The 21,871-nt window shown below is 35.5% G+C and overlaps 1 protein-coding gene across 31 annotated transcripts in view; it reads right to left on the bottom strand.

Annotated features, from left to right (window-relative positions):
* The window catches only part of LOC131434953 (glutamate-gated chloride channel), a 449,131-nt gene that overhangs the window by 151,046 nt on the left and 276,214 nt on the right, over positions 1–21,871 (bottom strand). For 17 of the 31 annotated variants that reach the window (XM_058602298.1, XM_058602294.1, XM_058602295.1 and 14 more), the window contains 3 exons: positions 13,380–13,394; positions 12,800–12,888; positions 4,245–4,331 (listed from right to left, as the gene is read on the bottom strand). In XM_058602298.1, coding sequence (XP_058458281.1) covers positions 4,245–4,331; positions 12,800–12,888; positions 13,380–13,394 — 191 coding nt within the window. The remainder of the gene's footprint in view (positions 1–4,244; positions 4,332–12,799; positions 12,889–13,379; positions 13,395–21,871) is intronic. The other 14 variants (XM_058602307.1, XM_058602318.1, XM_058602306.1 and 11 more) reach the window with 3 other exon arrangements.

Raw genomic sequence — 21,871 nt, 5'->3', positions numbered from 1 at the left:
CTGTGACCCTTATTATGGGTATCACTTCACGGTGGAAATCAAGTGAAGTGAGTCCCTTATTACCGTTCTCACTTCCACTTTCACATTCACTTCACGTATATGTCACTTCACTTGATTTTACCTATTACCGGTATCACGCATAGTGAAGTGATCACTGTGGTGGACAAAACTATTTTTTTCAACAAAATGTTGGTGGCGTGATGTTCATAATGGCATTAAGTTCATTTAAGTAATTACTTTTGTCTCTGAAGCGAATTCCGTAATAAGGACCTACATTCACTTCACTTGGTTTCCACCGTGAAGTGATACTCATAATAAGGGTCTGAATGTAGGTCTTTATTACGAAAGTCGCTTTAGAGACAAAAGTAAATACTTGGATCAACTTGATGTCATTATTACCATCACGCCATTAAGATTTTGTTGAAAAAATTAGTTTTCTGAACCACAGTGATCACTTCACTATGCGTGATACTGGTAATAGGTAAAATAAAGTGAAGTGACATGTAAGTGAAGTGTGAAAGTGGAAGTGAGAACGGTAATAAGGGCCTATGTCTCCAATACAACATCGTATTTATATCTGCCAATATAGAAAAGACAACCGCGACTGAAATTTTTTTTAGTAGTAGTGTGCCATCTAGTGGCTAGTAGTCATTACGGTGTTAACGTTTTTTCGGTGACAGACAAATTTTTTCGCCGAAATGGTAATGTCGATCTTTCCGTGTATAAATAAAACTGTTTCGGTTTTGAATATTACCAGAAAGAGCGTGTTAAATACTAATCATATAACCATTGTGACAAATCAGTTGTGTGTTGCCTCATAGTTGGCATAAGGCCTTTTTAAGAAGAATATTGACATTTTGAACCTGAGAGTGTAATACTGCAATATTTTATTTTTATTGCTAATTAATAGGATGAATATAGAACCCATAATGTTTTTAGCTGTTTTAGGAATATTAGTTTAATTTTCTGGAAATATGAATCAATACTCAATGTGGAGCAAGGCGAATGAAACAGAAATATGAAATAGTTATAGTGATGTTAGTATCTAAATCGGGGTTTTGAGGCAACGTCCTTAAAAGAGAGATGAAATAGGGAGCCGTTGCCTTATTTAGACCTGGTTTCGTTGATGACGTTTTCCGGTTGCTGACGATTTACATTTGATAATTGATGACCAAACAAACTTCCTGCCATGAGTGTTGCTTCCTGAAGCCAAAACTTTTTGTTGATATCAAAAAATAGGAAATTTATCTATTGCAATTCATTTCATGTACATTTTGAATTAATTACAACCTAGCACAAGATAGCTCGCGTTGTAATTTCGAAGCCAGGCCTTGGGAACCTTTGACTTTGACGATTTTGACGTGGTATTGTTTATCGACCTCGTGACTATTCTGATCGTATTTAGCAGTGTTGGCAGTATGGCTAGTGAAAGTGTCCAAATAAAATCTAATATCTCAACAAACTGACAACAACAATTCGTCAATAATGTATTTTTATTATGATGATTTTCAGTATTGTTATTGACAGAATGGCATTGTAACCACTTTTGAAGTTTCACCGATGAAAGTAATAACCATGAAGCTTGAGACTGCTGCGACCGCTAACATCTACTTTGCATTTTTTTTTCGTCGAAAAAATAACGAGACCGTCAGGCAGGGGCGTTGGAACAGACTTTATCAACGTGTGGAGTGAAAAAGTGTGGGAGGTAAGTTTGCTAGGGAGAGAGGGTTTTATTTTGAAGGGAAGTGAAAAACCCGCATTTCCAAGTGTGGAATCCACACCCATACATTTTACAGGTGTGAAGTTCAGTATACTCCCAATAGGGCTTCTACCGCCCCTGCATATAAGTATTTTAATTTTCACATTTATTATAGGCGGTTTAACTAAGTCTGACAGAAACTGATAAAATCTCCAAATGTTGGATGATTCAGTATATTCAGATGTATTCAGTGTATTAGTTTTGTTACTATTTCATGACATTAGTGACGAAATAGTAAAGATTGCTCAAAATAGCGAAATTAAATAGAATTAATTTTTGTTCTGTGGTGTATTTAATGGGGGGGAGGGTGTTGGGGGTGTGGGGCATAGCGCAACGAGTTTGGAACGGCAAAACTATTTTTGAGTGGACATATTTTTTGGTCACTCAACCGATCCGCTGATGCTAAAATGGAGGGACTTTTTTTTTACTCGGGAAGCTCAAGAAGAAGTGAACTACGAAGCATACATTTAAGGCTTCTTGCGACAAATTCTGGACACCCATATTTAAGGGTATATACCTGGAAATACTTCATCAACGCGTGAACTGATGACCGTATGTCTGTTCGTTGTGTAAAATCAATGTTTGATGATACAACAAACTTTGAAAAAGTCACCGTTTCGTACGATTTTGCACACATTAATTGTATGCAAGTTCGAACGCAACTTCCCATGAGTGATTGCTGGGCTGTTCGAATCGTTTCTATAGGTGAATTGATACTTGATGATAACTTTTCAAAACGGCAGCTTCAATTTCAGTTTTGCAATGACTGAGCGGAAACATATATTGGAGAAGCCAAATGAATGAAAAATTTAACAGAAAAGATAAATTTTTGGAAAAAGATACGCTCAGAAACAGGACTCGAACCTGCGTTCTTATGCATTCCGTGCATACGCGCTACCATTTCGCCACTCTGAATCTTGTTTTAGTCACTCTAAAACGCCCGTCAGACACAATAGCGCGTACATCGAACATGGTCTACATCCTGGCCGTCACCCGACCGATACCTTATATCCAAACATCTTCTCTGTCTATCAAACACTAGTCTTCTCGCTTTATACCTATTTCTCCGATCAAGCATTGAGTAGGAGAGTGTATTTATAATCGCTTGTCACCTTCTTTAATGGTGCCAGTCGCTGACTGGACATCGTCAGCGACCGACCCCTATGAAGGTAGTATTGATTGTCTGCCCATTTCCCTTTCCAAATGAATGAAAAGCTAACAGAAAATATGAATTTTTAAAAAAAGAAACGCTCAGAGACAGGACAGGAATGCATAAGAACGCAGGTTCGAGTCCTGTCTCTGAGTGTATTTTTTTCCAAAAATTCATCTTTTCTGTTAAATTGTTCATTCATTTGGCTTCTCCAATATATGTTTCCGCTCAGTCATTGCAAAACTGAACTTAGTTATGGCGGCTTTACGTCAAACAACTAAAATTAATAAATCGTTAGTTTCAATTTATTACACACATCGAAAACTTGGCCGGAATTGTTTTCCCCGAATAACGTATCATCGAATGCTATTTCGACCTCAATTTGCAGTAGGATTACAGTTGCTAGTTGAGGTATATAAAAAGCTTAACCGTTTTGAAATTTCAAGCACCTAGATATAAGTGGATTTTTTCATTTCGGAACATTAACTTCGAAACATTTTGAATCATTCTGATAATGTTTTCGATGCATCAATCACATATTAAAACATGTCAAAGAGCAAAACATAACATTAATATTTTTATTGACAGACAATGTTGAAATATTATCTTAATATTGAAATCGTTCACGAAAAGCTCAAAATCATGCGGCTAACCATATTATACGAAGTATGAAAATTGTTTAGGGTGCTTTGTTAATCCAAAATAATACCTTTCAAATTTCTTAGAGCCAAGCGGGGATCGTCTGATTAATCATGAAATTTAACATATTCATTTTTACTTAGAAAATAACAACCTTATGAACTTTAAATTAATAACTAATAGAACAGAACAATCGACGGACATAAATCCCCAAGGCTATGTTCATCAGATATGTCGGTGATTATATGTATACATCACTAGAGAATATGCTACCATAAACTATATTTTTATTCAAGCATTAACATAGAAACACACATAGAGATAAATACTTCACTAAAACAAGTAGTTTGACTATATATGGCTAATAGAATATTACACTCAAGTTTGTCATACACAAAATTCAGAAGTTTAGTACACAGTAATGCGGCATTAAAAATTATACGATTATTTACACAACATGTTCTACGAGATCTTTCGATTTACAGTAACAATAACAAAAAAACAAAAAAAAAACAGTTGGGAGAGTGTAGACATACATAATAATGCGACAGTTAGAACAGGTCGAACGCAACATGGTGTCTCGGCCCAAATCAAGGTGCGGTAGAATAGAAAAGATTTATTTTCAAAGGACGAAAATAGGATAGAATACAGAATATATATGTATAGAAAAGATAGAAACAAGTATAGCGAACGGACCGCGATTCTGGGGACGTCCTGGAATGCGCGTATCGGGCATATGTTTTGCCATTTCCGGCGTTTGCATACCGCAGCAGAAATCCGCATCTGCAAAGAGGAAATATGAAAACATACTTGCAGTGTATTGCTGTGTGAAGATCGTTGTGTGTGTTTTTTCTTTAGATTTTTGTATTGAAGTGGAGATCTCGAGCAACACGTGCTGCTTTTACATAGAAGAAAGATTGGTTGATTTAGTAACAGTAGTAGTAGTTGTAGTAGTAGTAGTGATAGTAATAGTAGTAGCAGTTTCAGTCAATGTATACTGAATGTATACTTCGGCGAATGTTGTGCTCTTGTAAATTTCTGTTTTAAATGGATTCGCGAATCCTGGAATCGTTGTCCCGTAGTATTAGAGAGGAAACTTCTTCAAATCATTTGATACTTATAATTTGCGATATCTATCGTATTTACATGCGAGATGTGATTTGGATTGATTAAATGATACGATAATTGAATGAACAATGAATGATAAGTATAGCGAGTGTTTGGTATAAACTACTACATCTGCTCATAAAGACAGGTATAATCTTATAACGATTTTGTGAGTACGTAGTAGCGATTGTACGACTGCATTAGTAGTAAAATATTGCTACATTCATGTTCTTTTCATTTGGACAAATATCACACATTTCACGAAATGCATTTATTAAAGTCTTCGAATGGAGAGTTTTCTCGAGCATCACCTGTGTATTATACCCATATAGAACGACTGGTCACCTTTTTTTTAATATTGCATATTCTGTTCCTAAAAGACATCAAGTTTTTTCCTGCCAATGTTTCCTTGTGGTGAAACATAAACTGCTAATGTGCTGATGAGTCTGAGATGAAACGTAAAAGTAAACAAAATAGTTATGTGCAAAATAGTTTAATTGGCAAAACAATTTCCCCAGTGAGGAGCTAGTTACGGGATCGAGTCCCGTCTCTGGGGGGACATTCTCGCAGTTTTCATTACATAGTTGCATTCGCATGTGATTTTGCCAATCTATTTTCCTCGTTAGATACTCATCAAATTTAAAACTACTTCAAGACGGCTTAACAAGACTAAAATAAATCATTATTTGTGTGCATTGTGCACAAACCGGCTACCCATGAGGTACCAAAACCTCCAAATGAAAAGATTATTAGATTTTTTGAAGGAAGCTAATTTCATATTGCAATCTAAAAGTCCTTCTGGAATAGAGGAGTGTGTCTTCTGTGTTTTTTGTCCACGCAAACAATAAATTAAGCATTTTGTTCTAGAGAAAATGAAAGATTCGAATATTATAATGAAGGAGTGTTTGTGCATTGCCTTCTTCCGGACATCGACGAAAAATGTGTTCGAAAAGGTATGTGGCAAAGACACAATGGAAAGATTCTCTCAATCGAAAGGAAAATGTGGCGTGTGTGGCACATGTGCTTAAAAAATTCCCTCTTATGTGATTCTCGATCACTACGGTTGATATCCTTGTGAACCGCAGGCCATCCACGAAAATCAGCAATCCGTTTACTACTGTAATTGTTGCGATAGAATGCATAAACTGCATCTAAACTTAAATGGCACAATGATTTCACCGGCCAAAGGCAGTTTTCTAAATTAACAACAGAATAGGTGACGAAAGCAGAAAAAACTTGCTCCGACTTTGATGAAAACTTATTCATCTCTTCAATATGGCAAACCATACGTTTTTTAAAGATGAAGGTACAGATTTTTGAAGATGAAAATGTATTTTTGAATACGCTCGTTCTCATTCGGAATTTGTTGTTCAAAAATGGTGTCCAAGAAGATGTGAAATGAAATCGGTAGTTCACTCTAAAAAAACACACTGTAAGAAAAAAATCGTCGAATGAAGATTATATAAAAATTATAAAATGAACAGAAAAATTTAACTTTAAATGACAAGCATCTATAACCTTTTTCCAGTAAATTGCATAAACTTATTATTAAAACTATCAATTGACAAAATTTCAAGTTCCTTAAATTTATTGTCCAAATGTTTCGAGAATAGTTACTTTTAGGAGAAAGGTTACTATGAACAAACCTATTAGTTTTGATTCGCGGACTTAAACTTATGTTAATGCCGGTATTTTTTCTAGCTGTAACTTCTTCATTGTCTAAAATGCATACTGAAGAGGTGTATAAAGATCCATCGAAATCGGTGTACACCCAAACCTCCATTTACGTACACTTTTTCACATTACCTCCTTTTATGTAACCTACTTCGTACATAAGTTTTTACATAAAATGAAAACCATTTCCAGGTAATTGATATTCCATAGAAACCACTACAATATGGGTATTTTCGGAACGGATTTGATGGGTAGGTACCGGAAAACGATGTTTGAAGCAGGGGTGGAAATAAACTATTTTTTTTTATTCACGGTAAATTAAAATAATCAGTGTTATCTTTTCATCTCACATATTTATTGTAAATATTAAATGTATTTTAAACGAATGATTTTTGATAAGATTAATTTTGGTTTTACTTAGAATTTAAAAATGCTATCAGTATCACTGTCTGATTTGAAATCAACATTTCAACAAAGTTAGGCTCGTTTTAATGTTGCTCTGTGTTCATTGAACAGGTTTGAAGATCAAACAGCTATCACTTACTGTTCCAGTGATATAATGGTATATGTGAGGTATACGTCAAAACTGATTACCGCTCGATTTTCTCGGATATGGATTATCCGATATCAATAGTTTTAGGCTCGTTATGTGAGTTTATTTCGTCGGTCGCACTGAAATTCCATGCTTCGTGATGTATTTGAAATTTATTCAGTAGTACCGTCGTGGTAGAGTAATATCTTCAATAAATCAGCTAATAACATTAACATACATTCTGCGATGAATAATAATTATAATGATAAGAAAAATATTACTATTACCCTATTTAGCTTGAATATCATTCACAAAAGTAACAGGAGTGCAGGATTTTGCTACGCCAATTGAAACGCACCATTCAAACGCTGCGCCAAATGCTGCGCTCGCTATAAATCAAATTCATGTCAAATAGCGTCTTATCGGGTTTAATCTAAATAGTGCATGAACATCGTCATCAGCATCAATCAGCTGGAAGTAAAGCAAAGTCGCTATAATCACTATTTGGTATGTTAATTTTTTTTACTAATTTTGCATAGCGTATTGCTATTGCGCAGTGAAAACTGTAAAATAAACAATTTCAATTTGATTATGATCCATTATGATTATGATTTTCATACAACCTTCATCTAGCATTCATTTTATTGAGAATTAGCATTCATTTTATTGTTGAAACTTTGTTAACCGTGCCGTAACGAAACCGGGTTTTTCCCAACTCTGGTGATAAGGACTGTTGAAGAAGCAGCCCTGAAAGTTACAAATTAACAATTTTCCATAATTTGAGCACCCTCATGCATATAAATTGACAAAAAATCGTTGATGTACATGCTCCTTAAATATTCCTTATCACCCATCACTAAGAGATATAAAATAGGCAATTTGCCACGATTTTAAAAAATATCATTGACACGCGTTATCCTTAGTTAAAACTTCCTGTAAGATCACAGTTGTCACTAATTTTCACACCCCTTATCGGGATCAACGATTTTAGACGTAAATCAATTGGCACTCATATCTGATCTAGTTCATATGTGATTTTCTTCCACAATTCTCAAAGCTGATCGAATCGTCCAATGATTTGATCTTACAGGAATCAGTGATAATAGTAGCTCAAAGTCACTACCGATTTTGTGTGACGGAAGATCAGTATTGATTTTGATCGATGTGATTCAAAGATCACTGATCAACTGATCTTAAAAAGATTAGATCAGTAGATTGGGAAAGATCACAAGCGATCATCTTCGCTAGTTATTATTATTCGATGATTTAGTGATCTTGATTTTTCGAGCCCTGATTCAAGAGTATCTTCGAAGGTAACAGTTTCACTACCTGTTAAGTTCAAGCATTCAACTGCAGGATCTTTTACATATGGGTATCTTTTTCTAACTAGAAGCAAAAATTAAAAAAAAATTATGCCTAAAATATTCGTAGATTCTCAGCTAAACGTTCTATCAAATGAGCAGAAAAATCAAACTCGCAATATTTTTTGAATAAATTCCTAATTCTGTTTATATATTCGACATAAAAGGTAATTTGAAATGTATGTGTGAAACCAGTTTTGAAGATTTATAACTTTTTCGTTTTCATTTATATGCCAGTTCCAATTTTTTTGGTGTAGTTTTCCTCATCCGGAGAGGTGACTAACCATAAGGTAAATATAGCCTCATAATTCTGGAATTGCAGAATCGGAAGGTAAATCTGAATAAAATTCAATTCCTAATAACTTTGTTTTTAACCGAAGTTCGTGAAAATCCATCGAGACCAGTTCCAGTTTGGAGTTAAAGATCATTTTAATTTTAGATTTTTACATCGTGATTCAAATGAGCGACAACAACTTTTTTTTCTTGACATGAATGAAACATTAATTTCCAAAGCTTTTTATAAAAAAAATCTGTGTATGTGATACTGTTTGAAACATTGCAGATTCCAAAAAGTGATTGAGTGTTATATGAACGGCTGATAAGTGCAACTTATCGTTGAAACCCTCTTTAAGTAGTTTTGAATACGAAAACCAAATTATTTTTTTGTGTGCCAAAACCGGACTTGAACTTTCCAGAGCCATTTTTAGTGCAATAACAGGACAAAAAGCTTAAATAAAAAAAAAAAATAAAATAAAATCTTAGCTGGTACTTTCAGTGTTAATTTTTGCATGGAAACTTTTTACGTGTTTCGCTCGGCTGCAGGATTCATTCCACATATTGAATGTTAAGTATTTTATCTAACAGATTCAAAGTAGTCTAAAGTATTAATTAGACGTATGCGCTTGTAATCCACTATTTAACCTACAATTTGTTTAAGATCTAAAAGATTTTTGAATACTGGATATTGATGACGAACCTTTCATTTTAATCTAATTGTATAGAAATCAGATATTTTTTCATTGAAGAATGAAATTCGATAGTATATGTCTACTAAAATATTTTTCTGAATCAAAATTCATTAAAGTGTAAAAAATTATCATTAGGTTTGAGAAGTAGTTTAATATAATTATAATTACTAACGTGATTACTCTATTTAAATCTAGATAATTTTTGAATGGTTAAGAAATAAAAAAGCTTTAGAATGATTGAGAAGTTACAGATACTTCTCCCCGCTTTTGAAAACCTAATTATTAACAATTGTGTCGTACGCCAAGAAAAGTAATTAAACAAGTCTTAGAAAACACAACTGTCAAAAAATGTAGAGTTTAAAATGCATAAATGTTATATTGAGATTGGGGATTTATCGGAGAGTTAATTAGCATATGTCTCATGCGACTGAAGCACTCGAACCTCGTTCTTAGCTAAATGCGCTAAGAACGTAAGAAGTGTTGCACAACGTGTTTTTGTTAGAGCAGCTAAAACTCTTTGTCTGTGCATGGTTGTCTTTAAAGAAATAGAACAAATTTGTCTAAACGCAATAAAAAGAGCGCATATGCATAAGTTTTGCTGCTACTCTGTGCGATATACAGTTCCCAAAATTTTAAAAATATCGCAATTTTAGTTTTGCCACCCAATTTTTTAATTCACGGTGTACGGTTTTTTGATTCACAGTCGGAAAATGCGCTTATTTCCACCTCTGGTTTGAGGTCGTTCAGAAATCCAAGATGGCGACTTCCGGTTTATTGATATTCCTAGAAAACTCTTAGAATATGGGTATTGAGAGTAAAACATTGCCACAAACAATGTTAGAGTTGTTTTTCTGAAGATGAAAACTGCATAGGGTATATTTCAATGCTTCTGAAAAGTACCGATTTGTGGATTTTTTTCGATGTTTAAGTACTTTTTGCCATCATTTGTTTATCAACACCAGAACCTCAATTCTGGATTCAGGAACTGGAAAATTCAGGATTCAGGAACTGGAACTGAAAAACTTTATTCACACTCGAAGCTGGCTCAGAACTCAGGTTTAAGATCCAGATCAATAATGCAGTTCGGAATTTTTAGATTTCTGGTTCCGAATTCAGTTCTAGAACTGAATTCGGGATCTAAATTATATTCCAGAATGCTGGTTCTGATTTCTGGTACTGAATTGAGGAATCAAATTCTAAAACTGAATTCAAGAAATAAATTCTAAAACTGAATTCAAAAATCAAATTCTGACTCGAAAGTCCGTTTTAAAATTCAGGTTCGGGGTTTAAGTCTAAAATTTAGTTCCAGAATCCAGATCCAAAATTCATATCTTGAATTTGGTTTAGATTTTTAGTTTTAAATTCTGAACCTGTATTCTGGAACTAAATTCCAAAGCTGAAACTAAATTCCGAAGCTGAATTATTTAATAACTTATTCACTGATATTAAAAGTCAACTGCGCAGGATAGAATGAATGAAACGTGTCAATTTTAACATTTTATACCTACCCAGTTGGTAACCCCAATGCAATGTCGCTCACTGCATCAAAACCGTCGTCCGAGCACGAGAAAGCCAAACTCGTTGAAACCAAACAGTTTTGAAAACTATAATTTTGAGTTATTTGTGTGAGTTTCAGAGCCGAGATTGTACCATATGTCGATGACAACCGGAATAGAAAAAAAATTTATTTTGATTTTTATTTATGCAAATTTCTGATCCAATGCGGTATTTTTATGCGGAATGAATCCGCTGCACAAAAATTACATCATTGTACTTAAGCTTCCACAAACGGAAATAATAATTCGACCACTATACAACAGTTTTCATCTACTGACTCAACTTAACTGCAAAGTTTGTTGCCAAAACAAAGTCCCGATACGATGCCTCAGAAATCAACAAAAGCAACATCAACGAGAAAATTGACGAAGATAAAATACGAATCTCCCTTATAAACAAGTGTAATAACAAGATGAGAGGAAGAAAAATATTTTATTGACATACAATGGCATACGGAAAACCGAATTGCTCAGTTATTATGGTCCGGAGCCGTTAAAAAAATGAATAATTAAAAAAGTTACACTATACTTCAAAAAATCGTTGACTTTTCCGGCAAACGACCATAATTAGGTTAAAGCCGGGGATAAATAAACGATTTAAATCTAAAAATCGTTGACTGATGGACTTTTGGTTATAAGATTTGCTGTCACCTAGCAGCCCGGATGGATTATTCCGTCTAATCATATGTAGAAGCACATGTCTGTAGATCCAGGCACGTAGAAACGGAAACAGAAAAAAATGTTTGAAACGAAGCTAACAGTGTCAACACTAAATAAAATAGAAGTTGAAACCGGGGCAAAATGAATGTATATTTGGAGGACTACCTCAATGCAAGTATTAGTATTAATTAAGCGGTTAAAGACCGAAATCGCTGTGAAATGGCTTTACATGAGCATCGCTACCATGGTGTAGCCATGGTGTACCATAGGGTTTAAGATTCCAAATACTTGCCAATCAGTCTTGTTCACCTTATTTGGATTCTTAGAACTATTATTTGTTTCGAAACCTCAAGTCATCTCTGATCAATCGATGTGAGTTTCGTTTTGGAATTTTAGACCGCTAATTCCGGAACCTGAAACCGAAACCAGTATAGCCAAAGTAAGTTTGTATGGCCATCAACTAATATGACCTACAAAATTTAGATTATGTTTTCCGTTATCCACAAATGGCAGTACGAGAACTACCTCGGATCACTTCTCAAAATGTACCACATCATCACAAGTCTTGTGGATTGTTGTGCTCTTAAAAAGGACATTTAGAAGGTCTTAGATATGTGCGACAGAAATGGCATGACAGCAAACGTTAAGATATGTAAAACAATAACCTCCTCACAAATTTTATTTAAATACTCAATAATGACAGTTCCAGTGGAAAAGATTTAAACGTCTGTTAGAAACGCCGGTAGAAGGCGCACCGAAAATTATATACGTAAGCAATCTTCAGTAGCATTATTTTTTTTATCTGAGGGCCCCTCCCGATACGAAATCCTGGGTACGGGCCTGTGTAGATCAGTTCATTTTGGATTTAGTACCGTAAAGCTTACTATATTGTACGGGAGAGGATGTCGGAGAGTAACGTGAGAGATGTTCGGATCGGCAAAGTAAGTTTTACGAATGAACATTATAATCGTAATTGGTTTCATAAACTTCATCTAAATAGTCAGTCAATAAGAATAATAATTCGAGTGGAATTTTAAACGTATTTGTAGTATAAAAATTCTAAAGTTTCATATTTTCAAACAATTGCGTAGTTTTCGGTACATCTTTCGTTACTTTATGAGCAGATACTTGAAACAACTAAGGAAAGAGACTGAACAGAAATGTAATGCGCATTACTACAACTACAAAAACACTGCTAGGAGCGTGAAGAGTGGCAAAAGTGATCAAAATATAGTACAAAAATCAAACCATAAAAGCTCAAAATCAAATCAAGCCAAAAGTATGTACAAGTATATGGTGAAGCAAAATACCGAATGCAAAGAAAGGAACAAAGAAAGAAAACGCGAAAGCATTATGGGGATGGTAATAAAATTCAGCTGAGGGTGGCACTTACCGTCAACCGGTGGCAGCAACCTCTTGTCATATCGCGAACCTTTCAGTAGATGATCTAAAATTTCTTTGTCTGATTTTCCTTCGGCGAATCTGTGCCGGCACGAGAACACAACCGGAACCACCAGGTCGGTGCCACGAAGAGAAGGTCACCACACAATCACCGCAGAACCACCGCACAACCACCGTCGTTGGTCAAGAATAATGAGAAAATAAAAGTATCATTAGTGTGGTTTGTATTTTTGTATGGTTTTGCTGGATCATTTCTTTTTTCTTATTTTGGCTTGTGTTTGCTTTCCAGTTGTGATTTGAGTGAGGAGAAATGTGCCAACGCCAGGGAATCAGATAATATATTTCAGTTCATTTGTTGATTTCTAGTGCAAAGTAATCTTAACCGGAGCTGAACATGCAATGAAATATACTGGCATGTAATTCGCAACAAAGGAGAAGAGATATTAACTTTTCTTACTTTCGCTAACGTGCCATTCTCATTCTTTGCAGTTTTGCTATTTTCTAGTAGTGAAACTAATTATGTGAAGACTATTAATATATTCTCTATTTCATACTGATTTACTTTTATTTACCGTGTTTTTCCTCGCCTGGAAGCAACATTTGAAGAATATACTTTAGTTAATATGCTGTGTAGTCAAGGAAACTAATCTAGCGGGTCTAATTTAATTGCGGATTGCATTTCCTTAATCACAGAGCTATGATTGGAATCTTTCGGGTTTTCTTTTGTGGCAAGTACTTGGCACTGTTTATGGCTTCTACGAAATGTGGTGGATTTATTGAATGTGTGAACAAAAATGATGAAAATTTTTGGAGTTGAGTTTTGTTTTTGAGAACCGTTTCGGAAGAGTCGTTTCGGGCTATCGATTCGTATTACTCTTTTTGGTTAACGTCTAAGATACACATTGAAAAACGTTCTTAAAAAATGGAACTCATAGAACTTCTAATTGCATGGGCAAACACTTCAGATTTTTTTAGAAAAACTAGTTTGGAGCGTTAAATTTACATGTGTAATATTTCGTCATAATCTATGAAGTGATTATCGAGGTGGCTTTTAAGCAAAAAGCGTTTAGCCAAAAAAATATGGACGCAGTCCTAGAAAATCCAAACCTATACCAATGCACAGTGGGGAAAAAGCAATAAAAACGCGACTTTGTTCAATAATTTTTGAAATACTTAAGCAAATATTTTTAAAGGGTCATTTCGTCGAATGCCATTTCGCCGAAAGCCGTTTCGCCGAAAGGGTTATTTCGCCGAATGGGTCATTTCGCCGAATCCTGAAATCGTCTTGAAATCGTAATTAGAATTGATTTAAATTAAAGACAAACGAAAGATGATAGCGTTTACGCCCGTTTTGTTGACCTACCATTGTACTTCTTGAATAATGATTGATTGTTGTACTCTTGCATAAAGATTGATTCATGAACCTCAGAAAGTAGTTCCCAAGGAAACTTGTTGACTATTAGCTACTAAGCATCAAAGCAATTGCATAGGTGTATCTACCAGGCAAATGTAGGCGGTATTTTCCGTTTATTTAGTGAAAATGAACTAAATATCTTATGCGGCTACGCCACATCGTTTTGGTTCATGTGCTGTCCGACCTCGCTACTGATCGTTCGGACCTAACTTAAGCAAAGAAATATAGTAGACCGGGCAAACGAGGCGGTTACAGGTTTGTATGCAAGAGACCGCCGCTTCCGACGGCCATCTTGGTTTCGGTTATGTGGCTGCGCCACATCAGTTATGCAGGAGACATAACATGCAGGAGATATAACGCTTTCGGCGAAATGACTCTTTGGCAATATGACCCTTTCGGCGAAATGACCCTTTCGGCGAAACGACTTTCGGCGAAATGACCTATTCGGCGAAACGACTTTCGGCGAAATGGCATTCGGCGAAATGGCTTTCGGCGATATGACCCGCTGCCATTCTGTTGTACCCCACGTCATCTTCTTCCACGAATTTACAGAAATAAAAGTTCTGCTGATCGGTGTTTGGATCAATTATGGTTAAACAAGACAGTTCTATGTTTCGCAAATAACCTCAAAAATAGTTCCCACAAGCATAATTTTATGTTGAATTCAAATTTACAATTTCTAATCAGATCCAAATGACGTATCAATATTGGTCCATACAGGAGCGGGTCATTTCACCGAAAGTCGTTTCGGCGAATGCAATTTCGCCGAAAGTCGTTTCGCCGAATAGGTCATTTCGCCGAAAGTTGTATCTCTGGGTGAACTTTCTTTCGTATTCTGGTAGGAGGCTAATTACGGTTGAATAAAATCGATTTATATTACGAAGAAAGACCTAAAAATAATATGACAAATAGATTCAATGAACGCATGAGGATTGTTATACCGTTTTACCCCAATTTTGTTCATACGTCCTATTTCTGGTTAAACTTTTCTTTGCATACCGAAAAGAGGCTGATTGCATTTAATTTAAATTGATTGATATTAGGAAAATCTTGTTATACCGTTTAACCCTAATCATATTTCAGCGATACAATTTATAAAATAAAGGGTTAAACGGGCTGGTACTGTCATTCCTGATAAATGTAATTAGATCTCTGAAGTTTTCTACCCAATATGGACCAATATTGATAGTTCGTATTGGATCTGCTTCTGGATTGTAGATCAATTTTTATCAAAAGACTCACTTAAAGAATAAATTGGGGTAAAATCAATCTGCCTTTTTTCGGTATGTGCAAGAAAGTTCAATCAGAAATACGACTTATGAAATAAATTGGTATAACAAGACTCGTGCGGTCAATGAATCTATCTGGTCTATTTGTAATCTTATTTTTAGGTCTTTTTACCTTTTTACCTATTTTTATATATATAAAAAATAGGTATAGAATTCGCTCAAACTTTCGAAAATTTTTCCGAGGCCCGGAGGGCCGAATGACATATACCAATCGATTCAGCTCGACGAACTGAGCAAATGTCTGTGTGTGTGTGTGTGTATGTGTGTGTGTCCGTATATGTGTTGTCAACTAAGAGGTCGAGATCTCAGAGATGGCTGGACCGATTTTCATCAAACTAGTCGCAAATGAAAGGTCTCCCCGTCACCCAAAACGCTATTGAATGGTTTTGAGATCGGATGTTTACTTTTTGAGTTATACAAAGTTTTATGTCAAAATTTTCAGTTTTTTGACAGTATCTGTCACAATTGACCTTGAAAACAGAATATGTTTTCAGACTTAGATTCCGCACGGTAATACCTATCCAACAAGCCATAGATTGTTAAAATCCGTCCATTTTTAACGGAGATATCGAAATTTTTCTGTAAGCGACTTTTCCCCCTATTCCAGCAGTAGGAGTTTTGAGCGCTGTATGACAAAGAAATGCTTGGGAGCAACGGAAAACACGATTTTTTATACTGTTACATACAATTGTTTCTAAGAACCAAAAGGATTGTGTACAGCATTCTTTTTCATGACATTTAGCCTCGGACCGATTTTGGCACGGCTCGTTTTTGGCAACATAATCGTTCGAATATGACATATATAAACCAGATGATGGCAGAATTTTTTTTAATTATTTTGTTTTAAACTACTTACAGCAATAAATGCTGGAACAACATAACATCCATATACCATTCGAATCAGTTCGTCGAGATCAGCAAATGCGTGTGTGACAAATAACTTCAATTAATTTTCTCGGAAAATTTCTTTTCTACAAATTCAGATTCATACGAAAAGTCGTATGCTCCCAAACAAAGTTCCTGCATTATGTTTGGTTCCGACCTCTGGTTTCGGAACTACAGGATGATATGTGAAACGAAATCAAAATTGTGTAACTCATTTTTCTTGAAGATGGCTGAACCGATCTAAGATGCAAATGAAATCTAAGAATCATCTAAGATTCAAATGAAAAGTTTCAAAGTTCTATAAAACATCTTGCTTTTCAGTCAGATCCAACTTCCCGTTTCGGGGATTGTATAAAAATGTCTATTCCACATAATTTAATCAGGTTTATTGGGTTAGCAGATTTGGATAGTCGATAAAAAAATTAACTTTTTTCAGTTTTAGTGGTATTCAGTTGTCGATCAGAAGGCACCTAAAAATTTAATTCGTGCTATGATCTCTCAAAGATGTCTTAACTGATTTTCAAATGTTTTGAAACAAATGTAAAGTGTACAGCTACTCAGGTGAATTTATCTGACTTCGGCCATACCGCTTTTAGAATTCCGGTTCCAGTATAAAATCGTTTCTCAAAGCTCAATCGTTTTCTCAAAAAAAGCCTAATCAAATTTCAGAAACAAAAATTTTAATTAAAACAAACTTATATACAAAAATTAATTATTTTATCCAATTATGACTTCCGGTTCTCGAATTACATGATGATGAATTTTTAAAATTCAAACCGATATAGAAGATGACAATCCCGAAAAGCTTCAAAGTTGAACTCAAAACTGTTGTAATTTATTCGTCATATGGCCATACGAATCGGTTTGGGTTATGCTGGTTCCTGAATACCGGCTCTGGAAGTACCTTAAATTACCGTAAACTCTAGAGTGGAACTTACATATCATGGCATGTTTAATCGATTATCACACTTCTAGATTCAAATTCGATCCGATTTGCAGTTTCGACATTACAGAGTAATGAGTGATTAAAATCTCAAATTGTCGCTTAAAACGAGGGTCATTAAAATAATGTCATGAAAACTTAAACACCGAAGAATATTCATGCAAAAAACACATGCGGATTGATAAAAATAGGTATCATCTCACTGCTAGGTGGATTAAACACGTTTTTTATATATATAAAAAAAATAGGTATAGAATTCGCTCAAACTTTCGAAAAATTTTCCGAGGCCCGGAGGGCCGAATGTCATATACCAATCGATTCAGCTCGACGAACTGAGCAAATGTCTGTGTGTGTGTGTCTGTATGTGTGTTGTCAACTAAGAGGTCGAGATCTCAGAGATGGCTGGACCGATTTTGATCAAACTAGTCGCAAATGAAAGGTCTCCCCGTCACCCAGAACGCTATTGAATGGTTTTGAGATCGGATGTTTTTTTTTGAGTTATACGAAGTTTTATGTCAAAATTTTCAGTTTTTTGACAGTATCTGTCACAATTGACCTTGAAAACAGAATATGTTCTCAGACTTAGATTCCGCACGGTAATAGCTATCCAACAAGCCATAGATTGTTAAAATCCGTCCATTTTTAACGGAGATATCGATTTTTTTGTGTAAGCGACTTTTCCCCCATATTCCAGCAGTAAAAGTTCTGAGCGCTGTATGGCAAAGAAAGGCTTGGGAGCAACGTAAAACATGATTTTTTATACTGTTACATACAATAGTTTCTAAGTACCAAAAAGACTGTGAACAGCATTATTTTTCATGACATTTTGCCTCGGACCAATTTTAGCACGGTTCGTTTTTGGCAACATAATCGTTCGAATATGACATATTGGAAAGATGGCAGTACTTCAGAATTCTGAACAATTTCATAATTATATTGATTTAAACTGCTTACAGCAATAAATGCTGGAAGAACAAAACACCCATATACCATTTGAACCAGTTCGTCGAGATCAGCAAATGCGTATGTGACAAATAATTTCACTCAATTTTTTACCTTATTTTCGAAGATGACTCAACCGTTTTCTACAAACTCAGATTCATATGAAAATTCGTATGCTCCTAAACAAGGTTCCTGAATTATGTTTGGATCCGACTTCTGGTTCCGGAACTACAGGATGATATGTGAAACGAAATTAAAATTGTGTAACTTATTTTCCTCGTAGATGGCTGAACCGATCTAAGATTCAAATGATATCTAAGAATCATCTAAGATTTGCTGATTTGAATAGTCGACAACCAAATAAACTTATTTCAGTTTTAGTGGTATTCAGTTTTCGATTCGGAAGGCACCCAACAATTTAACTCGTACTACGATTTCTCAAAGATGTCTATACTGATTTTTAAACATATTGAAACAAATGTAAACTAATCAGGTGAATTTGTCTGACTTCGGCTACACCGATTTTCGAATTCCGGCTCCAGTATCGAATCGTTTCTCAAGGCTCAATCGTTTTCTCAAATAAAGCCAAATCGAATTTCAGAAAAAAATTCAAATTAAAATAAACTTATAGTCCCACACAAAATTAATTAATTTTATTCAATGCTGACTTCCGATTCTGGAATTACAGGAGGATGAATTTTTAAAATTCAAACCGATATAGAAGATGATAATCCCGAAAAGCTTGAAAGTTGGACTCAAAACTATTGCAATTTATTCGTCATATGGCCATACGAATCGGTTTGGTTTATGCTGGTTCCTGAATACCGGCTCTGGAAGTACCTTAAATTACCGTAAATTCTAAAGTGGAACTCACTTCGACATATCATGAAAAGTTTAATCGATTGTAACCTTTTTAGATAGAGTAATGAGTGATTAAAATGTCAAATTGCAGCTTAAAACGACGGCAATTAAAATAATGTCATGAAAACCGAAGAATATTCATGAAAAAAACACATGCGGATTGATAAAAAAGGTATCATCTCACTGATAGGTGAATTAAGCACGTTTTTATAATATAAATCGATTTTCATCAACCGCAATTAGCCTCCTTTCTGAACGCGAAAGAAAGAAACGACTTATGAAATAAATTGGAGTAAAAAGAATTAAACAAGCTATTACTGTCACTCCCATTAAATTTAATTGGATCATAGATATTTTGTACGTAATATTGATAGACCGTATTGGATCTGCTTTTGGATTGTAGATCATATTTCAACTGAATATTATAACTAGAAAAGAAATGCAGTAAAACGGTACAACGAGTTTGCTGCTATCATTAAGACTATGTGCAATCGATTTGTTAGACTCTTTTACATCAGAAACTCTTTATTCGCTCTTCTGCAAGTACTTCGGTTTTATGTTATATAGTAATGCTTGAATACGATATAGTACAAAAAGGGAAATAGCGTTTCGTGTAAAAAGAAAAGCCTTGGTATTACATTCCTGTAGCGGAATTTGACCTTCTGTTTCAACAGACTTCGCAGCCGACGATTCTTCTACTGACACTACGAATCCTTCCAGATCGGGGCTCGAACAACTGGTTTGTAAGACCAGCGCCCTATGCATTGAACCGCCAACCCGGGACGTCCTAGCGTTTCGTTTGGTCCTTCTAAATACATGGCATCGATTTTACTGACCATTTTACACCAAAAAAGTGCTTTGTGGTCAGCTGTATTAGGCCTCCACAAAAATCGTAGCGTTTTTTATTCCATTTTCCCCCACTGTGCAATGGTGGATCGCGATACATTTCTGCATCAACATTTCGATCGTATCTCGTGTGGTAAAATCGTTCAGAAAGACCCAGACGACCCAGAGGCAAAAGAAAACGAAGAAATGCAACCCCGTGAACCTAAGGAAGACGAGGGATTACTTCAAGTCAATTCTTCCGTTCTGTTTATCTTGCAGACAATGAAGTAGGTCGGATCTCAAGCCTTCAAAGTGAGGGAGGCGTCTACCCAAACCGAAAAGCTAAATACGGTGACCAAATCTAGTACTAGCAAGCTGCACCATAAACCGGCCTGGAGTTTTTCGTCAGCAATTATCACCGGGATGTTCCGAACAAGATCCGAAAGAAAACGGTCAACAAATTTGTCAGGAAGTACTCGGTGTGGTAGGCGATCTGTGTTTGCAGCAAATTCAATGAACCTCACATGACGAACGGCACCATCAACGACCAAATAGAGAATACAATTGGTAACGCATCCAGAAACACTTGCTGTTATTTCTCTTGTCCCGGAAATGTTACGCTTTGTTTTGGTCGGATCTTGTATCTTGCCAAACTGCAAAACCTTTGTCCCGGGTTGGCGGTTCAATGCATAGGACGCTGGTGTTACAAGCCAGTTGTCGTATGTTCGAGTCCCGACCTGGAAGGTGTCAGAAGGATACATAGTACTAGCCATGCAATGATTTTGTACACTAAGAATCGGCTGCGAAGTCTGTTGAAACAGAAAGGCCAAATAACACAAAAGGAATGTAATGCCAAGACTTTGACTTGACATGCAAAACCTTTGGTGGATTGATACGAAATCGGCATAAATCCGGTATACCGTTTTTATGCCGAAGAAGGCCAATACGTCAATCTAAACAGAACTTCGCTCAAAAGAAAAATGATGTGTGACTGTGAAGGGCAAGCTACGGAATATAGTGCCTCAGGGCCTTGGTATTATATTCCTTTGTGCAATTTGACCTTCAGTTTCAACAGATTTCACAGCTGATTCATAGCGTACACAACCATTGCATGCCTAGTACTACGATCGGTATTGACACTAGGAATCCTCCCAAATCGAGGCTCAAATATACGACAAATGGCCTGAAAGACCAAGCATTGCCCCATGCATTGAACCGTCAACGGAAAACAGTGAAGGTCTTCAAAAACGATATGGATTTGAAGAAAGATTGGATGAAAATGGGTATGAAAGATGGCGCAAATGATGCACAGGATTTAATGGGTAACGCCATGTCCAACTAGTGATCATTTAGCCTAGGAGTGGAAGAATAAACCATATTTGCAAAAATTTAGTCAATATTTGTAAATTAATCCACTGAGATTCAAAAATATCCGACTTGAAATGATTTTTTAGTTCTATGAAAAATATCAATTTAAAAATCATTGTTCCCAATCTCTCCACTATCACATGATGTATGCTTTTAATTTTCCAATTGGAATGATAACAAGAATATGGTGAAAATATGCTCGATACCTTAGCAGAGTACACTGCATGCTTGTAACCAACAAAGGAGAAAACGATAACATTTTATGATGAGAGCTGTAAAGTCAGAATCGTATGCTGTAAGAAGGATACCAGAGGAGGATTAGATGAATTGATGGTTCGGTATGGCTAACACCATACAAATACTTTAAATGGCCGGCATATTCCAGTAAGTAATTGGATATTTATCACTCTCTGTTGCTACTAACGTTAATTGCTTGTGGAATTGAGCTCAAGAAAGAAGTACAATTGTTATGGCAACGATTTTCGAGAGATCTACACGAAGTCAAATATATGGTGAAGTAAAAAATATACAAAAAAA

The sequence above is a fragment of the Malaya genurostris genome, chromosome 3 (genome assembly GCF_030247185.1).
Source record: "Malaya genurostris strain Urasoe2022 chromosome 3, Malgen_1.1, whole genome shotgun sequence".
Classification (NCBI taxonomy): domain Eukaryota; kingdom Metazoa; phylum Arthropoda; class Insecta; order Diptera; family Culicidae; genus Malaya; species Malaya genurostris.
The sequence above is the reverse complement of the archived record's forward strand: the minus strand, read 5'-3'. Positions and strand labels throughout refer to the sequence as shown.